Genomic DNA, 14,331 nt, shown 5'->3' with positions numbered 1-14,331 from the left:
TTAATGATTCCCTTATCGGCCCTTCAGAGCAGCCATTGTTTTTGAGGGTGTTTGTCGGAAAATGATCATTTCTCTATGTTGATTACAGACCCTGCAGTGGGTCTGTAATCAACCGCTTCTGCAGCGCAACTCCACTTTGAAGCGTGAACCAATGAAGTGGTGCTTCGATCCGCTGGCTCGTTGGTTCTTTGATTCGCTGCTCTTCAGAAGCAGAAAGTCCGCTTCTTAACCCCCCTCTCAAAGCCATTAAAATATGTCAATCGTGAGTCACTTTTGTGTGGATTAAAGTCACTAACGGGGAAGCTTGTCTTGTTGCAGTCAAGAAACGAGAACGTCCTCCGTTGGCACAGCTCCAAACACCGCTCTCTGCCGAGAGAGTCCAGTCAGAATTAATAACTTCAAAACGAATTGCCGCTTTAAATAAAATGACACCTCTTTCCAAGAGCTGTAATACAGACAAACTACAATTGACAAAGGTTTTTTCCTCCCAAAATGAGACAGCCTGCATTCTTTATAAATTATATCCTGCAGCACAGCCAGCTGCAAGAGCTCAGCGGTATGGAAAGACATTCATGCCAATAATGTCTGAAAGAAAGTGCTCTTGACAAAAACTACGATTTTGTTTATTTCCATTTATGTCCAGAGATCAAGGATCCACCATGTAGAGTTTATTATATCCAGAGTTTAAGGATCCAGTGACCAATTTCACATTTATTTACTTTAAGACTCAATAAAATGTTGACATATAAAACCTGTAAAAGCTACTTTTAGTACACAGAAAATTCACAAGAGGTATCGATAAGGAATCGGATCGATAAGCAGAATCAATATATAAAATCTTACCAATACCCATCCCTACACATTACAGTACTCTGTCTCATTGAGAGACATGCCTCCATTCAGAAACTCCCCCTCCCCTCCCTGCACCCCGCAGCAAACAGAGCATCAAGCTGAACTTGAGATGTTTCACAGACATGGTTCCTCTCCTGGATCGGAGAACTTCGCAGCTTGTATGGAAAATTTCCAATCCGTGAGTTACGTTGGTATCGGAAGCCAATACAGATACTGAATCAGATTGGCCCCATCCAAACCTAGAATGCACCAGAATGCACAAAATTGCTTCAAAATAGGGCTGCAGCTATCAATTATTTAGTAATCAAGTATTCTATAGATTATTCTGGCGATTAATCGAGTAATCGGAGAAAAAGTACTTTTGCGTTTTTAAACAAATTTTTCATCCGATTACTCAATCAATCACCAGAATAATCAACAGAATACTCGATTACTAAAATAATCAATAGCTGCAGCCCTACAATGGTTTGTCTCAAATTATATTACTCTGCAACACCATATAAGCAAACAGACATGACACACAAGAATTACATAACCTCTTTCCTCCTGTGTCAGTTAGCAGAAAAATCCCCATCGTGCAGCAAGAGGGCTGAGGATGTCACAAAATGCGAGAAAATTTCTGTAACCCAGTCAGACATGAGACAGAGACTCATGCTGACAGCACACAAATTCATCATAAAGAAGAACAGATGGAAGAAGCCAATTCCCACCATGATATCATACAGGGAAATGTCTTGCTCCATCTCAGAACTTGGCCAAGAACCAGCGGATTACAAATGGACTCCAAATGTCATGAACAAACATGACAAAAAGGAATGGGTACTTTCTGTGCAACAACTGAAGCAACACAACAAACTGGAAGCAGGAGAAGACATCAAGAATTAAACTTTCCACAAATAGACATAAACAGTAATGGTGCCTTTGGAAACACAATAAGAGATTTGTTTGAGTAGATACATGACCCTTTCACCAGTTTGGGCATAATCCAGGATTAAAATAATTTTGCTCAATCAGTCCATAAGAAATACTACTTGTAGTAAAGTGAGCCTATAGGTCATTATACTGATAGTGAATAAAAGCTGAAGAAATTTCTGGATGAGCTTAAACTTTTGTGAAATCTACCAGAATAGATAACATTATAACTGCCATTCACATCACATGGAAAGTGGAACTGTTTTGATATTTAAATTATACAATGTGGAAACCTTACAAGAACTTATAAAAAGCACTGAAATACCATATTAGACAACAGGAAGCTTAAAATTCTTTTGAATGTTATTGTTCACAGAGAAATTATCTACAGCTACAAGTTGTTGTGTCCTCATTGTGTGGTAGAGAATATTTTGGAATCTTGTCTCAAAGTTAATTATTTATAATACACACACACATATATATATATATATATATATATATATATATATATATATATACATACATACATACATACATACATACATACATACATACAGTAATGGATTGGTAAAAGTTGCATTTTCATTCGTTCTTATGATTTACATAATGTATCTTTAAAGCTATTTATGATAGATGTATTGTATTCTGTTTTTATTTACATTTTACACAACGTCCCAACTTCATTGGAATTGGTGCTGTACAGTGACCATGAAGGGATTCAATTTATACTATGATATGAATTTTAGGTCACAACACCCAGTCCTACTGTTCACTCTATTGATGAACAGATGAAAACTGACCAAATCTGATCAGAATCAGGTAGATAATGCATTTTTGATTATTGTTAGTTAACCTTGATTCACTTAAAAAAAGAAAAAAAGTGCTCTGGTCCTCTACATCTGTGATGAGCGAAGCAGCCACGAGATAAGCACAGCAACGTGTGTGTGCTTTTAAATACACACACGCACTTAGTGCAGTAGATATTACAGAGGAATCCTTCAAATGGTGTACACAGTACACAGGAATCAAAATTTAAAAATGCTTCAATCATATTAAAAGGCATTACATATTTTTGTCTGATCATAAAGACTTCAAAAAGTTATAGTTTGGACCATCTATGACTGAATTCTATAGAGTTGTGGGGTAAAAAATAGCAATTTTTTTTTATTTAAACTTTATGTAACCAGGTTAGTCCCATTGAGATCAAGATCTCTTTTACAAGGGAGACCCAGACAATTATAAAGTTTCCAATTCACCTCACCTGCAAGCCGGCGGACCTGGAGAGAACCCACGTGGGGTTCTCTCCAGTATATAACGGCTGAGTGGATCCTTGTCATTTGACTGGTGCTTTGATGTCACGTGACATGGATTATTCATCCCATTTGTTTTGCATTGCATTTAGAGTGCAAATTTGGTACCATACGTTTGGTACCATTGCACTCTGCACACACAAGGATACACACAAGCACTGTCCCGGTTGTGTGAGGGTGCGCACACGCGTCAGAATGACACAAGCAGGACAACAATTTGACTGAGCTAACTGATGGTGCTAGTTCTTGTAACACCACACACACACACACACACACACACACACACACACACACACACACACAAAAAAAAAAAAAATCCACTCCACTGTAAACCATCTGGATGCATGAAGAGCTGTTCAGATGAAAAGCTGACATGATTTTTGGCCAGACTGAGGAACTACATGGTCTTTTTTTTTTTTTTTTGCAAGTATGAAGTCAGTGCACAGCATCACCGGACTACATGTCACAACTTGGACTCCTATTTAAAGATTGCGTTGGACTTTAGCAGCAGTAGAACACCAAAATGTAAGTCCCTTTTCTGTTGTTTATGAATTAATAAATAAAATATCAAATGACAAGCATATTTTAGCCGTTATATAAAACAAATAATGAATGTTTTACATTATTGAATGTAAGGTGAAAAGCTGGAACATACCATTCGACGAGGCGAATGGTATGTTCCAGCTTTCACCTTATAAAATATTCATACCACTGAACTCAAATATTCATTATTTGTATACTATAACATGTTACATATGTTACCCCATAACTTGACAACCAAGCATGACATATGTTGCAAACTATTCTTTTTTAAAAAACCCTTTAACTCAACCAATAATTTGCATTTTTTCAAAAGTTAGGGCACTTTTAACTTTTGACGCCTGTACAAACTGAAATTGACCTTTGACACCATTCTTGCTGTTTTTACCCCAAACATTTAGTCATAGATAGTGCAAATTATACCTTTTTGATCAGACAATAATGTGGTACTTTTCATATGACTGAAGGATTTTAAAATTTTGCACCAAATTTTGGTGCTTGCATCACCATTTGAAGGATTTTTTTCAGTTATCCGCTGCACTATGCTTCCCTTTAAATACACAGTAAGCCTCTGTTGGATCATCAGCAGTGCACGTCCACCTCCATGTTAGATAGCATGGAGTAGATGAGAACAACCAGCGAAACCTCCCCTTCTCTTCTTGTCTGTTCCACAGCTGGACAGAGGCAGTGCATGGACTGACTCACAGGAAGTTAAGGTGGGAACTCCCCCCAAAACCCCTTAAAGGTCCACTCTTGTAGCCATGTTAAAGACATTTTTGCACAATATTCACCAGATTCTAGTGCTTTGCAAAAATGAGATATAATTGAATAAAATAATAGATTGAATTATTTGTAATGTAGCCTAAAACCCAGGAGCTTCATACACTACACCAGTGATTTTCAACCTTTTATGAGCCGCGGCACCCTTTTTATATTTACAAAATCCTGCGGCACACCACCAACCAAAATAATATTATAATGCTATTACCTCTGGTTTTGCGCAAAACCCAATTATCGCAATAGAAAATTGATACAGAAAACACCGCATTTCGAAAATCCTCAAGCATTTTGCGCTCTGATCTCAAGTAGGGCTGTCATGATTAGGAATTTCTGGAGACGATTAATTGTCAGACAAATAATTGCGATTGACGAATATATTGTCTATTTTTTCTTTTTTTCCCCTTCTTTATATTCTACTATTGTAGTATAATTACACATCTGGAAGAACGTTTGGCTTCTGTGAGTGGAGAAACTGGGAATGGTGCACCATTTTTTTTTTATCTTCATTTTACATACAGTCCCAACTTTTCTGATTTGTGGTTGTTTGTTGCATTTCTGAAATTGTTTCTCCTCATCAGTCACGTTTTGTGCTTAAACACTGCATTAAGCTCAAGATTGAACAAAAATACCTTTGGAAAATAACAGCTGTTAAAGTTCAGAGTTCTCACCTGCTTTTTGTGATTTCTGCGTCTGAACATTGTTTTTTTTTGTGGCTCAGTTCATTCATATATTCTCATTTTTTAAATATGTTTTTAAAGATATTTGACCGTTTATTTCATCTCATGATCTCATAAATTCAGCATACGACGCGCACATGGTGTGAACAGGATGGTAACGGCAGAATCACACCTTTTGAGAAAGTTCAGAGAGAAGTAAAGGCAGCTTCACGTTTCCCTTTTGTTAACGTCCACTCGGGTTAAAATCCTCTCTCTGCTCCGCGCTTGCTGCGCACTGAACGTGTCGCGCCTGCATTCAGGAATCTCCCTCACCCACCCCCTCCCTCACAGTCTGCAGCCTAACTCCACACGCGGGCGCGCACACACAGGCACAGACACACACAACACCGACAGCTCCGCATTTTAGATGGCACTGTTTTAATCGGCCGTCAGCCTCCTTGTTGTTGTCCCGCCTTAAGACGAGAGCGAGGCTGCAGCACGTTTGACATCAGATTCTGAGTCGTTTTATGCTTTGTGGATAAAATAAATAATTCACGGTAATCGCGAATATGAAAAATAATCGCGAATATGAAAAATACCCACGGCACCCCTGACGATCGATCACGGCACCCTAGGGTGCCGCAGCACCCCGGTTGAGAATCACTGCACTACAGTCTTATTTTATTCAAATGTATCTTTTCGCGCCATGGGCGCTCCAGCTGCACCTCGTCACCAAACCCACTGATATGGGACAAGTCAGGATCCCTGTTGTGTGGGCCGCCAGAAGAGGAGGTACTGCTGGCCCACCACCAGAGGGCGCCCTGCCTGGAGTGCGGGCTCCAGGCACCAGAGGGCGCAGCCGCCTCACAGGAGCAGCTAGGGTGACAGCTGTCACGCATCACCTGCAACAGCTGTTACCAATCAGCAGGGGTACATCAGCAGGACGACGTCTCCACCTCTTTGCCGAGATATCGTTCTACCTGGAAGGTAATTCTCAGCTGACTGCTTGACAGTAACCTTTTGTGATTTTTGTAAGTGATAACAGACCTTTTTTCCAACGAGAGGTGGAGGTAGCTTTCCTGCCGTGCGGATTACTGGGTGCAAACGCGCCCACCTTTAATTGTGTTTTTGTTCCTCACCAGCAGTACCAGGTCCGACATGCGGAGGCAGTGGCCACCTGGGAGTTCGGGACTTGGCGGCTCCAGTATTCCCGGGGTCTGGTGGCGGAGGAAATCGTGTGGTTCCGGTTCTGCTTTGGACAGGTGTCTCCTATCTTCGAGCCTGCCCACACGACACCTTTGTGAATTGATTCTGATCTATTGTTGTAATCTGTTGTATGTGTTGTGCACATTCACAACAGTAAAGTGTTGTTATTTGACCTACTCCATTGTCCGTTCCTTTGCGCCCCCTGTTGTGGGTGTGTACCGACACTTTCCCAACAATCGCAATAGGTCAAGTGGTTCTCTCATTGTACACTGTAGTTGTCCTTTGGGACAGGTCCTTGAAAATACTTAATGTCCGACAAATTCTGCGATGCATTCCTTGACACTCGCAAATTTCGCTCTCACTCTCTTTTATTGGAATCACTGGAGCTAGACAGAAATGTATTTATTTCAGTCATTTACATCTCAGAGTGGGCTGATGTGAAAACTGGGTGGTATGAATCACAAATCATCTTCCTCGACACCCAAATATAAGCATAACATTTTGGGCTAAAGTGATGTAGCTTTGTGCCACTGTACACAATAACAAAAAATATCATATGTTTGGTGCAAACATAAACACAAATGAGTTGCGTTACACATAGCAAATCAGTGCTGTATTGTCAGAGCAATCAGATGACTTGATCCTTGCTCAACAAAAGCCAAAAAAATAAAGTTTCAAATGGAATAAAAGGTTCACACCAGCTGCAGGCAGAACAGATCGTGACAAGCTTATGAGAATCGCTTGAAGGAGGGGAGAAGGGGAGATGACTCACCTTACATCATCACCTGTGCTTTATATGTAATGAGATTTTCCACATTCCTTCAAATTAAGCAACCAAGAGACATGCCAACACAGAGCAACATGTTTCAGCCTGAAAGCTTCAATGTCATCCATGAAACAGCAGACTGGTTTCTCAACTTTAAAGATGAATGAGAGCAGGAATTAATAAGTCATGACCAGCAACAAACACAAACAACATTACACAGTTATGACTCCTACAGGAGCCAGAGACTCAGAGCGTTAAGTGCTTACAGTAGCAGCAGGTGGACAAAAAATGGATGTGCTAACCACTGTAAGACTGGACGAGAAACAGAGTGTTTACCATCAGAGTGCAAGGCTGCATCGTTGTCCATCTCTTCTCTTCCGTGAAAGCAGGATGAAAAAGAAAGAGAAAGAGAGGGGAGGGAGAGGAGGCAGAGATGAAAAGGTTTTGCGATCTTTCAAGTTATGGTTCTTTCCTGGTCTTCAGTAAGCTATCATACTTCAGACAAACTGTGGTCCTTTGTTCCCTGCTCATCTCACCCCTGGTTCTTTTAAAGTGGTGAAACACACACACACATCCCAGCCTTGTCACCTTTCTCCCTATGACTGCAGACTACTCCATCACTGGCTGCTTAGCTTTGTGACTTCCAACCTAGTTGGCAGATGACTTGCTAACACTGGCAAAAACAATGTGGAGAACAGATGATAATATTTCAGCATTCCATTTTCATATCTAACACTACTGGTACAATCATTTGGTCTCCAAGATTGACAGAGTACCAAATCCCTCCTGGAAGACAGATCCACTCTCACTAATCTCCTTAAAGATTCTCTGGACAGTGAAGATCAGACAGACAGACACACAGACGCCAATTTGGTGATTTCCATCAGTGACCTCGAGACAAGTCACCAAAGGTCACAACCAAAATATGAACGTTGGTGTGACAAATATCTCTGGCAGCCTGCCATTTAAGCGCTGTTATGTCTCCAACATTCACTTATATATAGGGATGGGTATTGATAAGATTTTATAGATATCAATGCTATTATCAACCAGATTCTTTGGCGATTCCCTTATCAATACCACCTGTGAATTTTCTGTGTACAAAAGTAGGCTTTACAGGTTAATAACATTTTATTGAGACTTAAAGTAAATAAAGATGAAATTGGTCATTGGATCCTTGACCTCTGGACATAAATAAAAATAAATAAAATCTGTACATGGTCACTGGATCCTTGATCTCAGGTTCATCCAGGAGTCAACAAGACCTTATTTGTCCTCATGTACTGTAATAAATATTCCAGAGAAAGGCAAGAGCTTCCCTCAGAATCGAGAAGAATAGGCCTGAAAAAAGTTTCTGTTGGATGCATTTTAGACATTGGATCAGCAGGTTAGATCAATTGGAAAATTTCATACACACTATTATTATTATTACTTCTATTTTGTCATTTGATTATTTAAATGGACCACAGCAGAAATAAGTATTTTCTCTTCCTTTGACACCCATGTGTTTCTAATGCATTTACAATTATATTACATATTTACATTGAACTCATTAAATAAAATCATGCACGCACGCTTTTCATATATAGATGATGTTAGTTAATATCCATAGATTCTCCAAAAATATTAGTACGATCAATGTTCTGTTTTGGCAGTGTTAATCCTTGACCCAAAATACATAAACATACCAAACGGCAAATGTCAGCTCTCCCCAGTTTCTCCATGATTGAAGACATTTTTGTCTTTTCTGCATTCTGCTGCAAGCATGTGCTTTTATTTTTACACACCCACAAAGACGGTGGCGGAAGACAGCCAAAGCACTACACTTCTCACTCATGGTAACTGCAACATGACACTTAACTAAACTGACTAAACCAATTTGAACTAAAACCACAATTTATCAATAACACTAACAACACTGTTAAACTAACATGAACCATAACTAGAAGCACTCAGAGAGTGCAAACCTCCACCAAGGCCATGGGGTCACTGACGCCATAACATCTACACGCCGTGGAATCATTGAACCTAAAAAGTCTAAAAATGATGTTTGCTCAGTAGTAAAAAAAGTTTCATCTGTTGTGACTGGATAGCATGTATTCTTAGCGCTTGGCATCACAGTTTATTGCAACTTGCACCTTTCCCAGAAGCTCCTGTCATCTGAGCACTGATATTGATACTGCATGTGCTTATCGACAAAAACAAATGAGACACAAAATTCAATTTATTATTCAACTAAACGGCAAATATATCAATTTTTTAACATTTATGAAACACTTCTCTAAACAAGGCCATAGGGTCACTGACCCTAAAGAGATTCCCTCCTTGGCACAGTGATCTATTTCTTTTTGTCTCTTTCTCTAAAATTGTATATAATAATCATTAGATTATTAATATAAAACAAAAATAAATGTAAGAAATATTACAATTTGAAAACAAATGCACCCAAACGTGATGACAGCTGCAACTGCTTAATGCTAACTTTTAACATTGAAAATGCCATAGACATGCTAACGTATTAGCATCGGGATCCGGATTGTCATTTCCAACCACTCCACAAAATTTCATCAAATCCGTTCAAAACTTTGAGTTATCCTGCTGACAAACAGACAGACAGACAGACAAACAAACAAACGCAACTGAAAACATAACCTGTTTGGCAGAGGTAACAAATGCACCCGAACATGATGACAGCTGCAACTGCTTAATGCTAACTTTTAACATTGAAAATGCCATAGACATGCTAACACATTAGCATCGGATCCGGATCACCACTAAAATTTAATCACTTGTTCCTCTTGTCATTTCAAACCACTCCACAAAATTTCACCAAAATCCGTTCAAAACTTTTTGAGTTATCCTGCTGACAAACAAACGCGACCGAAAACATAACCTCCTTGACGGAGGTAATAACAATATTTAAAACCCCAAAACCCCAAACTCCCATGGTGCACTGCAGTACCATGTCCATTGATCAATGTTGTTAAATATTGCTAATTTCTCAAAAAAAAAAAAATTTCTTATCAACTAGGGCAGTCACAATTATTACAATATTCGCCAATCGCGATTATTTTTCATATTCGGGATTATTTTTCATATTCGCGATTACCGTGAATTATTTATTTTATCCACAAAGCATAAAACGACTCAGAATCTGACGTCATTGTGCTGCAGCCTCGCTCACTCTGTTTCACTCTCGTCTTAAGGCAGGACAATAACATGGAGGGTGAGGAGTGATCCGTCCTGCGTTTGGATAAGACAGCCGATTAAAACAGTGGCCGTCTTCTTCAAAGCTGTCTAAAATGCGGAGTTTACAGAAGGAGCTGTCGGTGTGTGTGTGTGTGTGTGCACGCGCGCGGAGTCAACAGGCTGCAGACTGCGAGGGAGGGGGTGGGAGATTCCTGAATGGAGGCACGGCACGTTACAGTCTGCTCCGAACCATCAGTGCACGTAAGACACCGAGCGTGGAGCAGAGAGAGGATTTTAACCCGAGCGAACATGTTAAGAAAACAAAACCAAAATGTGGAGCTGCTTTTACTTCTCTCTAAACTTTCTCTCCTGGTGTGATTCTGCCGTTACTATCCTGTTCTCACCATGTGCACATCGTGTACTGAATTTATGAGATGAAATAAATGGTCAAATATCTTTAAAAACATTTAAAAAATGAGAATATATGAATGAACTGAGCAAAAATTACACACGAGTTAAAAAAAAACCCTGATGCGGAGTAGCTGTGGTGATGTTCAGACGCACAGATCACAAAAAGCAGGTGAGAACTCTGAACTTTAACAGCTGTTATTTTCCAAAGGTTTTGTTCAATCTTGAGCTTAATGTAGTGTTTAAGCACAAAAGTGACTGAGGAGAAATGATTTCAAAAATGCAACAGAAACAACCACAAATCAGAAAAAGTTGGGACTGTATGTAAAATGAAGATAAAAATAAAAATGTTGCACTATTCCCAGTTTCTCCACTCACAGAAGCAAACGTTCTTCCAGAGTTGTGTAATTATACTACGATAGTGGAATATGAAGAAGGAAAAAGAAAAAAAATAGACAATATATTCGTCAATCGCAATTATTTGTCTGACAATTAATCGTCTCCAGAAATTCCTAATCGTGACAGCCCCATTATCAACTTTCCATTTTCGCAGCATTCATCCTTGACTCAAAACACATAAGCATACCAAACGGCAAATGTCAGCTCTCCCAAGTTCTCCATGATCAAAGCCATGTACACCCACACGCGCAGCACACAGAGGCCATTAGCCATTATAATGCAGATAAATGATTCATATAGTACTATTTGACATGGCTCTGAGTTACACAAACCTTTAAGAATTTTCCAGAAGTTTTCATTTCAGTCCAAACAACAAATCTTTACCTGTTTATTGCATATACTCAGTGCTCTCCTCCGATTATATCCCTGAAAACAGTATTTAAGTATGATACAACACTGAACCAGCATGAAACCATTCACCAACAACTGTCTGATTACCTCTGCACCCTTAAAAAGGAAAAAAAAATACCACAAAGCATTGTGCTATTTTTACATTCATCTTACAACCCCAATTCCAATGAAGTTGGGAAATTGTGTGAAATGTAAATAAAAACAGAATACAATGATTTGCAAAATTCTCTTCAACTTATATTCAATTGAATACACCACAAGACAAAATACTTAATGTTCAAACTGATAGACTTTCTTGTTTTTGTGCAAATATTTGCTCATTTGGAAATGTATGCTTGCAACACAATTTCAAAAAAGCTGGGACAGGGGCAACAAAGACTGGGAAGTTGATGAATGGTCAAAGAACACCTGTTTAAACATTCCACAGGTGAACAGGTTAGTGGAAACAGGTGAGTGTCATGACTGGTATAAAAGGAGCATCCCCAAAAGGCTCAGCCATTCACAAGCAAAGTTGGGGTGAGGATCGCCAGTTTGTGAACAACTGCGTAAAAAAATAAAAATAAAAATAGTCCAACAATTTAAGAGCCAGTTTTATGAGTCAGGCAGGCTGTGATAGTGACCAACTCAGATTTTGCTCGTGACCCCAGACTGTTGAACAACTGAAGTCATACATCAAGCAAAACAGAAAGAATTCCACCTACAAAGCTCAACAATTACTGTCCTCAGTTCCCAAACGCTTATTTGAGTGTTGTTAGAAGGAAAGGTGATGTAACACAGTAGTAAAGATACCAGCTTTTTTGAAACGTGTCGCAGGCATCCATTTCAAAATGAGCAATATTTGGCACAAAAACAAAGTTTATCAGTTTGAACATTAACGCTCTTGTCTTTGTGGTGTATTGATTGAATATAGGTTGAACATGATTTGCAATCATTGTATTGTGTTGTTTATTTACATTTTACACAATGTCCAAACTTCATGGAATTGGGGTTGTATTTTAATACAAATTACCTCAAATAAAAGCTAACGATGCACTTCAAGCTTGTATTGATGTTTCACTTCAACTCCAATATAGCAGAGGTTTTATTTAACTCACGGAGGTCATGATTGACTAAGATGTTGATATTTGTCTTTTTATTCCCTGTGGCTGTTTCTTTTGATTTGTACATTGCCTTAATATTCTGTTATTATATTTAATGTTCTCAATTGTAAGCACTTTCAAATTTCCTAAATCAAAGTTGTTTATAATTGTTATTAATCTGGCAGTGGACATGTATACAAATACATACATTGGGACCAAACTAATGCTTTCAACAAGCGTAAACCTGCAAATAAGGTCTTCATGATTTGGTTTGGCATTTGTCTTAATGCCCAACCAAAAAACAACTCATGATCACTCTAAACCAAATGCTAGTCAAAAAATGAAAATTATTGGACAACTATTTACAAAATGTCTTCAAATCAGTTAAATAATTTTTCAAGCAAAAATTACTCTTGCTCAAGCTTGTAAAATATAACTTACTTAAATTGAAACTTTAAGTATCTTTGAACTACTTAATATATTTTACTAATGAAAGCTGAACTGAATTAAATTTAACAACTATAACAGTGAAAAAATACATTCCAAGTGAATTGTATTGTTTATTATTTGTACTTTATTATTTATGTATTCTATCAGTGAAAACAAACTACCAGTTTTAATACTATCTGTTCAGCAGTTTACAATTTTCAAACAATATGCACGATGTGTGGTTTAAAGCAAGCCCTGTTGTTGGAAGTGAAACAGCCACAACGAAAGCTCGTGGTGCTCCTGGCAGCAGAATGTGAGCCCTCTCTCAGACTGAGCACCTTTACCCACAGAAACCCAAAGTGAACAACAGGAAACTCTCGACAATAGCCCCTCCACACAAAACACATGCTGCTTCCATGTTGATCTCCTTAGTGGTAGGGACGCAAATGTCATTCATGATTACAATTCCACTGTGAAAAACAGTGGCATGCTTAACCTCTCTCTCAGAAGGACAGAGGAGATCTCTGCTCCATCAGCCAATTCATAAATGGGCAATAAGTCACCAACAATACAACAGTACAACAAAGCAACAGACCAGCTGGTTGCAAAGACTGGAGGCATCCAGACCTCTCTGGAATGTCTACAAAAATACTCAAATACCTACTGCCCCCCTGTCTTGTTGCACATGCAGTACACATACGAGCTAATTAAGCCCCCGGCCCCCATATACCATTGTTTTATATTAAACTGAAATTTGTAACTTTAATTTCTTGTTGGAATAGTTGAGGTGATGTCAAAGAAGGGGGGGGGGGGGGAATTCTAGGGTTCCGAAAACTTGTACATAATATTGCATTTTTCCAAGAATTTCACATGCTGAAATTTAAGTATGTTTAAAGTAAATTTGATTTTGTTGGATGCTGTCATAGGCCGCTCTGTGTACACCCAATCCTGTCATGTGACAGAAATAAAGCAGAATAGGTCCAGATTCATACTTTGGCTGGCAGACCACTTAGGAAGACCAGGGGCTGTGTGCGATTCTCCGTGTAGAACTGGAGCTGCATCAGGAAGGGCATGCTGCATAAAAAAAATCCCAATGCAAATCTGTACTGAATCCGCCGTGGTGACCCTGAACAACGCAGGGAGCAGAAAGACAAACAATAAGCTTGTCACAGCACGAATTTTAGCCCCAGTCACACAGCACTGACAAAAGACACTGGGTGCAGAAATGATCACAGGCTGGCTGCAGAGAGCACGACTGGCTGCAGAATGATCACAAGCTGGCGCTCCGTCTTATACCGCAGTTAGTCACGTCACCATGAAATGTTCATTTTGATTTTGTTTAAAGCGTCAAGGTCACCGTTCGCTTCATTTTTCTTTGTTAGTTTCGGTTTTGT

At 39.1% G+C, this 14,331-nt stretch overlaps 1 protein-coding gene across 1 annotated transcript in view; it reads right to left on the bottom strand.

Moving 5' to 3' along the window:
* The window catches only part of LOC117513418 (B-cell antigen receptor complex-associated protein alpha chain-like), a 28,108-nt gene extending 14,098 nt beyond the window's left edge, over positions 1–14,010 (bottom strand). The window contains exon 1 of the mRNA XM_034173603.1: positions 13,930–14,010. Coding sequence (XP_034029494.1) covers positions 13,930–14,010 — 81 coding nt within the window. The remainder of the gene's footprint in view (positions 1–13,929) is intronic.
* Positions 14,011–14,331: the final 321 nt, after the last annotated feature.

This window comes from Thalassophryne amazonica, chromosome 7 (assembly GCF_902500255.1).
Source record: "Thalassophryne amazonica chromosome 7, fThaAma1.1, whole genome shotgun sequence".
NCBI lineage: Eukaryota > Metazoa > Chordata > Actinopteri > Batrachoidiformes > Batrachoididae > Thalassophryne > Thalassophryne amazonica.
The sequence above is the reverse complement of the archived record's forward strand: the minus strand, read 5'-3'. Positions and strand labels throughout refer to the sequence as shown.